This window comes from Heptranchias perlo, chromosome 30 (genome assembly GCF_035084215.1).
Source record: "Heptranchias perlo isolate sHepPer1 chromosome 30, sHepPer1.hap1, whole genome shotgun sequence".
In the NCBI taxonomy this organism is placed as follows: domain Eukaryota; kingdom Metazoa; phylum Chordata; class Chondrichthyes; order Hexanchiformes; family Hexanchidae; genus Heptranchias; species Heptranchias perlo.
This window is the reverse complement of record NC_090354.1, coordinates 29,329,979-29,344,000: the sequence shown is the minus strand read 5'-3', so window position 1 is coordinate 29,344,000 and position 14,022 is coordinate 29,329,979. Positions and strand designations below refer to the sequence as shown.

The 14,022-nt window shown below is 44.3% G+C and overlaps 1 protein-coding gene across 1 annotated transcript in view; it reads left to right on the top strand.

Annotated features, from left to right (window-relative positions):
• Positions 1-14,022, top strand: part of LOC137300080 (vasoactive intestinal polypeptide receptor-like) — a 61,233-nt gene that overhangs the window by 39,586 nt on the left and 7,625 nt on the right. The window contains exons 7-10 of the mRNA XM_067969175.1: positions 8,366-8,495; positions 10,465-10,618; positions 13,173-13,230; positions 13,715-13,781. Coding sequence (XP_067825276.1) covers positions 8,366-8,495; positions 10,465-10,618; positions 13,173-13,230; positions 13,715-13,781 — 409 coding nt within the window. The remainder of the gene's footprint in view (positions 1-8,365; positions 8,496-10,464; positions 10,619-13,172; positions 13,231-13,714; positions 13,782-14,022) is intronic.

The window sequence follows — 14,022 nt, the reverse complement described above, 5'->3', positions numbered from 1 at the left end:
GAATGTGTTTCAAGGAAGTAAGAAAGGATTTCAGTTTCAGTCAACCGATATCATTCCCGTCCTGGTCAGGTCAAACCATCACACCAGTCTAGGCCACCAAGACATCAGGGAAAGATTCAAATCATGGCGGTGGTGCAGAGAAGAACCACAAGACTGATTCCTTGCATCAAAGGATTGAGGAAGGACTGGAGAAACTGGGGCTCTTCAACCTTGAAGGGGACGAGTGAGAGGGAAATCTACAGAAACTACTTCGAAATTACAACATGGACACAAGCCGTTCGGCCCAACCAGTCCGTGTTGACGTTTATCCTACAGATGAGCAATAATCCTGATCCCATGTGCCTGCCCTATTCCCATATCCCCTTATTCTCTTTTCCTTCAGCCACCTATCTAACCTATTCTTAAATGTTGACATGGTCTCTGCTTCAATCACTAACTCTGTGTAAAAAACATTATCCTCCTCTCTGTCCTAAATCTCTTACATTTAATCTGATTCTTATGTCCCCCTCATTCTAACCACCGCCCCCCCACCCCCGCCCCAGTCACTGGAAACAAGTCTGTTTCTATCTATTCTGTCCTATCATTGCACCAAATCACTCCCTGATCTCCTCCGTTCTAATGAAAACAATTCTAATTTTTTATATCTTTTATATTTGTATTTCCTTATACCAGGCAGCGTCCTAGTGAATCTGTGCTGTACCCTCTCTATTGTCTCAACATCCCTCCTATAATGTGGAGCCCAAAACTACCCACAGCACTCAACTGTGGTCTTACTAAGGATTTATATAGATTTACCATTACATCCTGACTTTATATTCTATCCCTCCTACCATAAAACCCAGTATTCTATGAGCATTTTATGGTCTTAATCCACTTGAGATGCTGCTTTAAATGTCTTGTAAACCTAAACTCACAAATCCCTCTGCTTTTTTAAAACCACCCAACTATCCCCCATTCAAAGTATAATTATTACTTTTACTTGTTTCACATAAGTGACCCACCTCACATTTACTGACTTCGAATTCCATCTGCCCATTCCAAAATATTAAAGGTTAATCTGGAGCACACAACCTTACTGTGTGCAGGTTATTGGAACAAGGAACACAGGTTAAATGTGGTGAAACAGTAAGTTTAGAGAGATCTCAGCAATTCCTTCTTCATGCAAAAAGTGATTAATGCTCGGAATTGTCTCTGGCTAGACAGCGTCAGCCGTGGCTCAGTGAGTAGGACACACTCTTCTAAGTCATAAAGGTCATGGATCCATAGTCCCCACTCTAGAGACTTGAGCACAAAATCTACTAGGCTGATGCTTCAATGCAGTACTGAGGGAGCGCTGCACTGTTGGAGGTGCTATCTTTTGGATGAGATGTTAAACCGAGGCCCTGTCTGCCCTCTCAGATGGATGTAAAAGATCCCATGGCCACTATTTCGAAGAAGAGCAGGGAAATTCTCCCCGGTGTCCTGGCCAATATTTAACCCTCAACCAAACACCGAAAAAAAAACAGATTATCTGGTCATTATCACATTTATGTTTGTGGGATCTTGCTGTGCGCAAATTGGCTGCCGCGTTTCCTACGTTACAACAGTGACTAAACTTCAAAAGTACTTCATTGGCTGCAAAGAGCTTTGGGACATCCCGAGGGCATGAAAGGTGCTGTATAAACAAAAGTCTTTCCTTATAGAGTAGTGAAGGTGAACACGTTTAAATCGTTCACGAGTCCATTGGAAACGTAATTTTCTGTTATTTTGTAAGTTACTTTTATTCCAGATAGAAGGGCTAAGAATGGGCTGAATGGCCTCCCACACCTGCATCTACCTTGTGAGCACGATTGCCTTCAAATGAGGCTTTATGAATATTGGTGTGTAAGCGCGACACGGCCACCTGAAATTCCTTTGTGCGTTATTTTAATTGTGGTGTTAATCTATTTAAAATAAACAGGAACTTCGCACACAGGCTGGTATTCAAATAACCTAATTTCAAGATGGATGTCAGTAAACAGGGCAGGGGAGGCAAGGAGCGCGACATATCACAAGACCAGAATTAAGGTGTTAGTTAAGAATTAAAGTAAGTAAATAATTGAGATAGTCAATGAATTCCACAGCGGATACCTTGACGTACGCACAGTGAAACCTCACTTATACAACCATAGCGGTCAATTTTAACCCACTGAAATTGGCATTAACAGGGTGGTAACGTCCTCACCTGCCCCCCACTCGGTGTCACCGCTCCCCCACCTCCCACTTGAGCTCTCCCCCCCCCCCCCCAACCCTCCCACGGCCTCACACTACCCCCACCCACTAAGGCCTCACCTTCGCCCCCCCCCTCCCTTGGCCTCACACCCCCCACTCGAGCTCGCCCCCCACCCCCTCAGCCTCAACACTCCTTTCAACCTTGCCCACCCCCTCCCCCCGAGTCTTACAGCGCAACGATGACGGAGAAAATCTACCCCACATTGATGCATCTCAGGGAAGGGAAGTAGTTGTTAGGGGCAGTTTGCTGTGACAGAACCCTGGAGAAAGGACAATATAGAAGCAACAATATGAAGTTTTGTACAGTTAAGGCAACAAGGTGCTGTTGCCATAGAAACAGCAAATGTAAGGAATCTTACAACACCAGGTTATAGTCCGACAATTTTATTTTAAAATCACAAGCTTTCGGAGATTATCCCCTTCGTCAATTTTTACATTGGTAGGCAAATTCCTCAATGCATATTGCGAACCTTTTGGAAATCATTTCCCTGCAGTGTGAAATGCGCAGGGGCCAAAATTAAATTTGTAAAATGCATATTAATGAAACCACTAAATCATATTAAAGTTCAGCGGAAATAACACCCACTCTTTCAATCACTAATGCATAAGACATATGCCATGACAAGAGAAAGTGAGCTGGTGTTATTTCTACTCCGTTGATATGATAGATGCAGGCAGAGAGACCTTTAATGAGGACAGATAAGAACGTAACATAAGAACATAAGAAATAGGAGCAGGAGTAGGCCAATCGGCCCCTCGAGCCTGCTCCGCCATTCAATAAGATCATGGCTGATCTGATCCTAACCTCAAATCTAAATTCATGTCCAATTTCCTGCCCGCTCCCCGTAAACCCTAATTCCCTTTACCTCTAGGAAACTGTCTATTTCTGTTTTAAATTTATTTAATGATGTAGCTTCCACAGCTTCCTGGGGCAGCAAATTCCACAGACCTACTACCCTCTGAGTGAAGAAGTTTCCCCTCATCTCAGTTTTGAAAGAGCAGCCCCTTATTCTAAGATTATGCCCCCTAATTCTAGTTTCACCCATCCTTGGGAACATCCTTACCGCATCCACCCGATCAAGCCCCTTCACAATCTTATATGTTTCAATAAGATCGCCTCTCATTCTTCTGAACTCCAATGAGTAGAGTCCCAATCTACTCAACCTCTCCTCATATGTCCACCCCCTCATCCCCGGGATTGACCGAGTGAACCTCCTTTGTACTGCCTCGAGAGCAAGTATGTCTTTTCTTAAGTATGGAGACCAAAACTGTATGCAGTATTCCAGGTGCGGTCTCACCAATACCTTATATAACTGCAGCAATACCTCCCTGTTTTTATATTCTATCCCCCTAGCAATAAAAGCCAACATTCCGTTGGCCTTCTTGATCACCTGCTGCACCTGCAAACTAACTTTTTGATTTTCTTGCACTAGGACCCCCAGATCCCTTTGTACTGCAGTACTTTCCAGTTTCTCGCCATTAAGATAATAACTTGCTCTCTGATTTTTCCTGCCAAAGTGCATAACCTCACATTTTCCAATATTGTATTGCATCTGCCAAATCTCCGCCCACTCACCCAGCCTGTCTATATCCCCTTGTAGGTTTTTTATGTCCTCCTCACTCTCTACTTTCCCTCCCATCTTTGTATCATCTGCAAACTTTGATATGTTACACTCAGTCCCCTCCTCCAAATCATTAATATAGATTGTAAAGAGTTGGGGACCCAGCACCGACCCCTGCGGAACACCACTGGCTACAGGTTGCCAGCCCGAGAATGAACCATTTATCCCAACTCTCTGCTTTCTGTTAGATAACCAATCCTCCACCCATGCCAGAATATTACCCCCAATCCAGTGATTCTTTATCTTGAGCAATAATCTTTTATGTGGCACCTTGTCGAATGCCTTCTGGAAGTCCAAATACACTACGTCCACTGGTTCCCCTTTATCCACCCTGTACGTTATATCCTCAAAGAACTCAAGCAAATTTGTCAGACATGACTTCCCTTTTGTAAAGCCATGCTGACTTTGTCCTATTAAATTATGTTTATCCAAATGTTCTGCTACTGTCTCCTTAATAATAGACTCCAAAATTTTACCCACCACAGATGTTAAGCTAACTGGTCTATAATTTCCAGCCTTTTGCCTACTACCCTTTTTAAATAAGGGTGTTACATTGGCAGTTTTCCAATCTGCCGGGACCTTTGCCGAGTCCAGAGAATTTTGGAAAATTATTACCAAAGCATCCACAATCCCAACTGCCACTTCCCTCAAGACCCTAGGATGGAAGCCATCAGGTCCAGGGGATTTATCCGCCTTGAGTCCCATTAATTTACTGAGTACCAATTCCTTAGTGATTTTAATCGTATTTAGCTCCTCCCCCCCTAGAGCCCCCTGTTTGTCCAGTGTTGGGATATTCTTAGTGTCCTCTACCGTAAAGACTGAAACAAAATATTTGTTCAGCATTTTTGCCATCTACATGTTTCCCACCATTAATTTCCCGGTCTCATCCTCTAAAGGACCTACGTTTGCCTTAGCCACCCTTTTTCTTTTCATATAACTGTAGAAACTCTTGCTATCTGTTTTTATATTTTTTGCTAATTTATTTTCATAATCTATCTTCCCTTTCTTAATCAATCCTTTCATTACTTTTTGCTGTCTTTTGAAGACTTCCCAATCTTCTATCCTCCCACTAAGCTTGGCTACCTTATATGTCCTTGTTTTTAGTCGGATACTATCCTTAATTTCTTTACTTAGCCACAGATGGATGTCATTTCTTTTACACCCTTTTTTCCTCAGTGGAATATATATTTTTTGAAAGTTGTAAAATAACTCCTTAAATGAACACCTCTGCTCATGTACCGTCTTACCCGTTAATCTATTTTCCCAGTCCACTTTAATCAATTCCGCTCTCATACCATCATAGTCTCCTTTATTCAAGCTCAGTACGCTTGTTTGAGAACCAACCTTCTCACCCTCTAATTGGATATGGAATGTAACCATGTTATGGTCACTCATTCCAAGGGGATCCTTAACTAGGACATTATTAATTAATCCTGGCTCATTACACAGGACCAGATCCAAGGTTGCTTGCCCCCTTGTAGGTTCAGTTACACACTGCTCAAGAAATCCATCCCGAATACACTCAATAAACTCTTCCTCAAGGCTACCCTGCCCAATTTGATTTGTCCAGTTAATATGATAGTTAAAATCCCCCATAATTATAGCTGTTCCCTTATTACATGCCCCGACTATTTCCTGATTAATACTTCTTCCAGCAGAGTTGCAACTATTAGGAGGCCTATATACTACGCCCACAAGTGTTTTTTTCCCCTTATTATTACTTATCTCTACCCAAACTGTTTCATTATCCTGATCCTTTGTCCCAATATCTTTTCTCTATTACAGTGATTCCTTCCCTTATTAACATAGCCACCCCACCTCCCCTTCCTTCCTGCCTGTCCTTCCTGATTGTTAAATACCCTGGCATATTTAATTCTCAGTCGTTGTCACCCTGCAGCCATGTTTCTGTAATGGCCACAAGAACATACCCATACGTCCTGGTCATTGCTGAAAGTCCGAGGGATCTAGTGGGGAACGTGACTGGTCTCTCGTAGTTGACTGCTTGCTCTGAGAACCTCGATTCAGTTTTTTCACAACATCAGGACATCCCTAAGCAATTTACAGCCAATGAAGTACTTTTCGAAGTGTTGTCACTGTTGTAATGTAGGAAACACGGCAACCAATTTGCGCACTGCAAGATCCCACAAACCGCAATGTGATAATGAACAGGTGATCTGTTTTTAGTGATGTTGGTCGAGGGATAAATATTGGCCAGAACACCGGGGAGAACTCCCCTGCTCTTCTTTGAAATAGTGCCATGGGATCTTTTACATCCACCTGGGATGGCAGACAGGGACTCGGTTCTAACTCAGAGGCGAGAGTTCTACCTCTGAGCTGGGGCTGACATATAAAGGTTTCCGCTGTTTCATTTCTTGCCCTCTTCTCCGCAAGCTTGACTTTGAAACATAAGTAAGGAATCTTACAACACCAGGTTATAGTCCAACAAATTTATTTTAAAATCACAAGCTTTCGGAGATTATCTCCTTCGTCAGATGAATGAATGAAAAGGTTCTCAAATCGCATATCTTATACTATGTTGGGACAGCATCACAACCAATCAAAAGGTGTCGTTGTTATTCAAACAGGCCAGTCACGGAGAACAGCACGTCCCAGTACACTCGATATACATTGTGTCTATTACACAGGCAGGCAGAAAGAAACTCAAAATGGCAGAGAGAGAGAGAGAGAGAATTTTAAAAAACATATAAATTTTTTCCCCCTTTTTGCTGGTGGGGTTACGTGTAGCGTGACATGAACCCAAGATCCCGGTTGAGGCCGTCCTCATGGGTGCGGAACTTGGCTATCAACTTCTGCTCGATTGAAACATAAGAGCAGTGTAAATTCAGACAGAGTGATGGGAGCCATGTAAATTTCTTCCAGCAGTACGTTCTCTTTGCCACACAGTGTAATATATTTTGCATTATGCCATTTTAAATTGTACTACATTCTTTGTTAAATCCTTCTTAACATTAGTGTGTATTGAGTTTTCTTGCATATGTTAACCTCATATCCCATATATGTCCAACATCTCCATATTAAGAGTGACTGAGTTGACATCTGGAAATTCATTCATCTATCTGTGTGAGTACTGTTTTTTTTTCATTGATATCTTTAACATGAGATGTAAGTGCACAGCAAATATATCTCAGTCCTCTCCATATTAAGAATGGTTGATTTGGTTTCAGCAAATGCATTCACCTGGGTGAATGTTACTTTTTTCATTGGTATATTTTTGATATCTTTAAGGTATCTTGATGGTAAGTCTAGGAGGGGGGTGCTGATGGGGGGAAAGGGTTATTCTTTCTCTTTCCCCGCCTGTAAGACAATTTCCCTTGGTCAAGCAGCTCTCCCAACAGTTGTGAGGATGATCTGAAGCAGTAGTCTGATATTTGCTATGGAGCCGTTCTGGGATATACAAGAATGTGCCCCATAATTTGCATCACTGGAGTGACAGGGAAGGGAACTTTACTCAAGGGTCTCAAAGCTGACAATCAAATAGTCTTTTTTGTTTTTAAAAAAGGCAAAGAATTAGTGACAAAATTATTGTTTGCTTCCATAAAAAGGGATAGTGTTTGAATAAAAAAACAATCTTATGTACATTCCATCATTTTAACATTTGAGATTTAAATATACCACTCGTATTAAGACAGAATGATATGCTTTCTGTAGTTTGGCGTTTTTTTCAAGTCATGAAATGTCTTCCTGACCTCCTCCCAGGTCCTTCCAGTGGTTGACCACAAGTTGACCCCAGTGACAATGTACACCATGATCTTGGGATCGGAGGAAGTTTTATGAGCTTCCAGTCCAACAAAAAGTGTTCATTGCAATTTTCTAAAAAGATGTTGATATTTTCAAATATAGTCTTCAGCTGTTTACTGAGCCAGGAAGGTGGGTAGGTGGGTTTGAGGGATATGCTGAGAAGGTGGGTAGGTGGGTTTGAGGGATATGCTGAGAAGGTGGGTAGGTGGGTTTGAGCGATATGCTGAGAAGGTGGGTAGGTGGGTTTGAGGGATATGCTGAGAAGGTGGGTAGCGGGGTTTTGAGGGATATGCTGAGAAGGTGGGTAGGTGGGTTTGAGGGATATGCTGAGAAGGTGGGTAGTGGGGTTTTGAGGGATATGCTGAGAAGGTAGGTAGGTGGGTTTGAGGGATATGCTGAGAAGGTGGGTAGTGGGGTTTTGAGGGATATGCTGAGAAGGTGGGTAGGTGGGTTTGAGGGATATGCTGAGAAGGTGGGTAGGTGGGTTTGAGGGATATGCTGAGAAGGTGGGTAGGTGGGTTTGAGGGATATGCTGAGAAGGTGGGTAGGTGGGTTTGAGGGATATGCTGAGAAGGTGGGTAGTGGGGTTTTGAGGGATATGCTGAGAAGGTGGGTAGGTGGGTTTTGAGGGATATGCTGAGAAGGTGGGTAGCAGGGTTGATCTATGATAAAGAAATCGGGTTTATTAAGCCATTTCTAAAAATTCTTCTGTTTTTTAACTCTCTTTGCCACAGAAAGCTCCACTGCACCAGGAACTACATCCACATGAATCTGTTTGTGTCTTTCATTCTGAGAGCCATTGCTGTGTTCATTAAGGACGTGGTGCTGTTTGACAATGATGCCGACCAGTGCACGCTGTCCACGGTAGGAGGATATTCCCCAGGTATCGGGGTGGCCACTGTACAGGGAGTCCTGGCGAACATTTCACAGTGGCTGGTCAGCAATTACAGATTGGATCTTACTCTCAGTATTTACTTTCAATTAAAACAACTCAGAGTCAGGGTCAGATTTACCCTCAGTTCTTAAATACTCGCGGTTCTGTAACACTCATAGGGGTGAATTTTCACTTTTACCACCAGGTGGGAAGAGGCGGGAGCGGGTCAGCCGCTGATTTTAACACCCCGCCCGATTTTTGTTCCCACTCACTCCAGAAGATGAACTGCCTCCCTCGTGATTCGGAAGGTGGTTCTCTTCCCTTTACATTTCAATTCCACTCCGGATTTATCCAGACTCTCCTTTCTGAGCTGGACAGGAAGCTTAACTCCTGACCCTCCCCCAGGTCTCCGTGCCTGGGGATAGGCCAGCCAAGCTGACAATTAAATCTGTTACCTCCCTCCTCGGTGTCGGATCCTGGCAACTACCACCCCTGCCCACACCCGCCACCCCCCCTCAGCCCCCGCTGGGCTCACAAAGATGAAGCCACTCCAACATAATCTGTGTGAATGTTTACCACAATGTTGTAATGAACCCTCCCATTGTCTCAAGCTGATGTGGTATATGGGAACCAAATCCACATTCCCAGAATGTACGTGTTCTATGAATTTAATCCCTCGTGAGCTAAATGTAACTTAATATTAGCATCTTAATTAGATTACCTGAAATTAGTCCTGAGTTAAAATAGTCAAATATCCCAAAATGTGACAAGATAATGATTGAAGTCTGTGGCCAGGTTAAAATTTAAAGTTCCCGCCTGTTTCATGTTGAACAGCTAGCGGCAAATTCGATGATTGATGGCTTGGCGTTGGCTGTGTGAGGTCCATCGGGAGACGGCACATGATCACAGTGCGAAAGCACCGTGTGTGGTTGGGAGAGAGGTCCGCATAGGTCAGCAAGTGAAACATCACACTTTTGGCCTGTATCGGGTTGAGCCCCTTTGCCCAATAGCAGAGCAGATGGCAGCCCCTGCGCGCCACACCCCACCCCAGCAGCGGTATTTGTATTGTATTCGGGGGTGTCGCTGTTCCAGAGGCAACAGGGATGGGCGGAGCCTCTGTAAGGGACAACACCCCCTTGCTATACTTGGCCATGCTGCCATCACCGGTGGCGTCGGAAGGATTTGGCAGATGTTCACACGGGCTATCGTCTGGCAGTGGTGGCCAAGAGTAATTATCGCCTGGTGCTTTACTTGGCTCAAAGTTGCCTGTTCCGGCAGTGATCCCATACAACGCCGCACTGTCATACTTGGCCGGGTGGCTAAAGGGCCTGTAGGGTCGCACTGTTAAAACGTAACCGATAAGCATTAAATTCCAGAGCCAGAGGGACCACATCCTGAAAAAACCTGACTACAGACTCTGCACCTTATATCGGTGCTGAATACAGTAGTGGTGAACTCTGAGGGTAATTTAGGGAAGGGCTGTATGCAGGGGTGGGTGTCGGGGTGCCAACCCTCCAGGATTGGCCTGGAGTCTCCAGGAATTGAAGATTAATTTCCAGGATACTGCTGCGAGCAACACCCGGGAGAGAAATCATAGCAGCATGAAAAAAAATTGTGTGTTTTTTTCATTTTCTTTGAACCCTTCGGTTTATTAGTTATAAAAATATTGGAGATGGGGAAAAAAGGCTGTCTGACTGACAGTCAAGAATCACCCACGTGGATAATGAAGTCTTTTCGCTTTCCATTTGGCCATGGGAAGGCAGTACATTGTGAGGATGGACATGTCGGACGACCAATTGCTGGAGCATGGGGGGTGGGGGGGAAACGGGGTAGCTGGAGGCAGGAGGTCATGTGATATGAAACCTCCAGGCATACATCCAACAAAGTTGGCAACCTTAGGTGGGGGCGGGTGGGTGAGGGGGCAAGAAAGAGACTAATGTCAGTTTCTGTCCTTTTCAGCCATCCTGCAAAGCTGCAATCACCTTCTTCCAGTTCAGCATCACAGCAAACTTCTTCTGGCTGTTGGCAGAAGGCTTGTATCTCCACACACTCATCGTGGTCTCCTTCTTCACCGAGAGGAAGTATTTTTGGTGGTACATTGTGATCGCCTGGGGTAAGGAATTTTCTTTTCATTCATAGAAGCTTACAGCCATTCGGCCCATCGTGCCTGTGTCAGCTCTTCAAAAGAGCTATTCAATTAGTCCCACTCCCCTGCTCTTTCCCCATAGCCCTGCATATTTCTCCTTTTCAAATATATATCCAATTCCCTTTTGGTACCATTTCAGTAAATCTCGTCTGCACCCTCTCTAAGGCCTTGACAGCCTTCCTAAAGTGTGGCGTCCAGAATGGGACACAATAATCCAGCTAAGGCCTAACCAGTGATTTATAAAGGTTTACCGTAGCTTCCTTGCTTTTTTTACTCTATGCTTCTATTTATAAAGTCAAGGATCCCGTATGCTTTTTTAACAGCCTTGTCCTGCCACCTTCAAAGATTTGTGCACATCCACCCCAGGTCTCTCTTCATTCTGAGAGGCGTGGCCCTTCTTTGTTACCGTGGCGCCGTGGGTAGAACTCTCGCTGAGTCAGAAGGTTGTGGGTTCAAGTCTCACTTCAGAGACTTGAGCACAAAATCCAGGCTGACAGTTCAGTGCGGTACTGAGGGAGTGCTACACTGTCAGAGCGCCGTCTTTTGGATGAGACGTTCTCTCAGGTGGATGTAAAAGAACGTAAGAAATAGGAGCAGGAGTAGGCCACACGGCCCCTCGAGCCTGCTCCGCCATTCAATAAGATCATGGCTGATCTTTGACCTCAACTCCACTTTCCCACCCTATCCACATATCCTTTGATTCCCCTAGAGTCCAAAAATCTATCGATCTCAGCTTTGAATATATTCCACGACTGAGCATCCACAGCCCTCTGGGGTAGAGAATTCCAAAGATTCACAACCCTCTGAGTGAAGAAATTCCTCCTCATCTCAGTCTTAAATGGCCGACCCCTTATCCTGAGACTATGCCCCCTAGTTCTAGACTCTCCGGCCAGGGGAATCAATCTCTCAGCATCTACCCTGTCAAGCCTCGTCAGAATCTTACATGTTTCAATAAGATCACCTCTCATTCTTCTAAACTCCAGAGACTACAGGCCCATTTTACTCAATCTTTCCTCCTAAGACAACCCTCTCATCCCAGGAATCAAAAGATCCCATGAAACTATTCGAAGAAGAGCAGGGGAGTTCTCCCTAGTACTTTGGCCAATTCTAATCCCTCAACCAACGTCACTAAAGCAGATTATCTGGTCATTATCTCATTGCTATTTGTGGGGCCTTGCTGTGTGTTTCCTACATTACTGCAGTGACTACACTTCAAACGTATTTCATTGGTTGTAATGCACTTTGGGGTGTCCTGAGATCATGAAAGGCGCTATATAAATGCAAGTCTTTCCTTTATGAGAGATATTTTTTCCTCCCTCCCAGGAAACACCAACTGTAGCCATGAGAGCAGGCAGATGGATGACTTACAGTAGGTTTCTGAGTGGACCAGTCTCTGCAATATGCTAGAAAGCACTAGAGTAGCCCAGGAATCTCCAAAAAAGCCATGTCCCAACACTCCAAGAGACTGCCCACTGCCCCTCCACTATATTGTTCTACTGTGACTGGGAACCTATTGCTCATTGAAACAGTGATTTATTGTCATTGTCACAAGTCATTGTCCCTACAGACAAAAATTCAACCTCCTACAATCTGACAAAAGAACCAGAGGGCAGATGAGGAGAAGTTTTTTTACGCAGCGAGTTGTTAGGAGTCTGGAATGCCTGAAAGGGTGGTGGAAGTCAAAGAGAGCAATATTGGGTGGGGTGTAAAGCCAGCGTTCCACCCGATCCCGTGGGTTTCACTCCCGACGAGTTAGGTTAAAATTACCCTCAAGCTTTCAATTCCCCCTCGTTCACAAGTTATATGAAGATAAGTTTTAGGTTTCCACGCCTCCAGCGCAGAGCTTCGAACGGGAGGAGTGAATATCAGGAATTTTTTTCAATACTCATTCTTGGGATGTGGGCGTCACTGGCAAGGCTGGCATTTATTGCCCATCCCCAATTGCCCTTGAGAAGGTGGTGGTGGGTCTTCTTCTTGATCTGCTGCAGTCCATGTGATAAAGGTGCTCCCAGTTTAATCCCATCATCAATCTCCTTAATCCCATCATCAATCTCCTTAATCCCATCATCAATCTCCTTAATTCCATCATCAATCTCCTTAATCCCATCATCAATCTCCTTAATCCCATCATCAATCTCCTTAATTCCATCATCAATCTCCTTAATCCCATCATCAATCTCCTTAATCCCATCATCAATCTCCTTAATCCCATCATCAATTTCCTTAATTCCATCATCAATCTCCTTAATGCCATCATCAATTTCCTTAATCCCATCATCAATCTCCTTAATCCCATCATCAATCTCCTTAATCCCATCATCAATTTCCTTAATCCCATCATCAATCTCCTTAATTCCATCATCAATCTCCTTAATCCCCTTCCCCATGAAGAAAGATATTAATTTTGCACAGTAGCAGACTTTCTGACCAACTGCAACAGTCATGTCCACCTTGGGGAGAATCATTGCCTCAGGTACAAAACATCTCTATGCTATCGATGACTCCATTTCTGTTTCTGTAGGTGCACCACTCTTGATCACAGCCAGCTGGACACTTGCTATGCTGCACCATGATATCGGGTAAGAGAGAACAGTCTTGTCTGTGAAATAGAGCAATGTGATTGCTGTTTTTCCAATTGATTCTTACTGGTTCCAGTTCCACAGGCACCGGCTGCTCTCCGGCCTCTCATTCAAGGGGCCATGTGTGAGTCTGGATGATGAGTGTTGGATGGATATTTGGCCATTAAGAGTTTTAACATGGTCCTTACCATGTACACACACCGCACACATGCATACACACACACACACACACACACGTGCGCGGGCACACACACACATGCGAACACACACAACTTCCAGCAGGACTCACTGGACAGAGATCTGAATCAGGAACCCTGGCTAACTGTTGCCACTCCCTAGGCCACATGAAGTCAATTGGAGTACACTCTTGTCCACTGGCACTCTTGTCAAGATTGGCTAACTCAACCATTCCGGGAGTTCTACATAATTTCTTTCATATTACGAAGTTTAAAAATCCAGCCTTTTAATTGTTCAATTCTTCTAGGTGCTGGGATTCCATTGACTCTCCGTATTTTTGGATTATTAAGGCTCCGATTTCTTTGACGATTTTGGTGCGTATTATTCTTTTATACTTGTGACATTGATGTAGCCAATCACACTTGCACTTTTGACGGTATTGTCTCTGTTTCCCGTGTCATGTGTCTCTCTGGGCCTCGTACTATCTCTGGCTGAGAGGAAGGGTGGGAAACCCTTAGTGCCATTCTGAGATTGGCTACTAGGAGGTGCACAGGCACGGTCTGGATCATTCCTGCTTGATAGTCCCATCCCCAGGGAAGGACCTGGTCTGCCCTT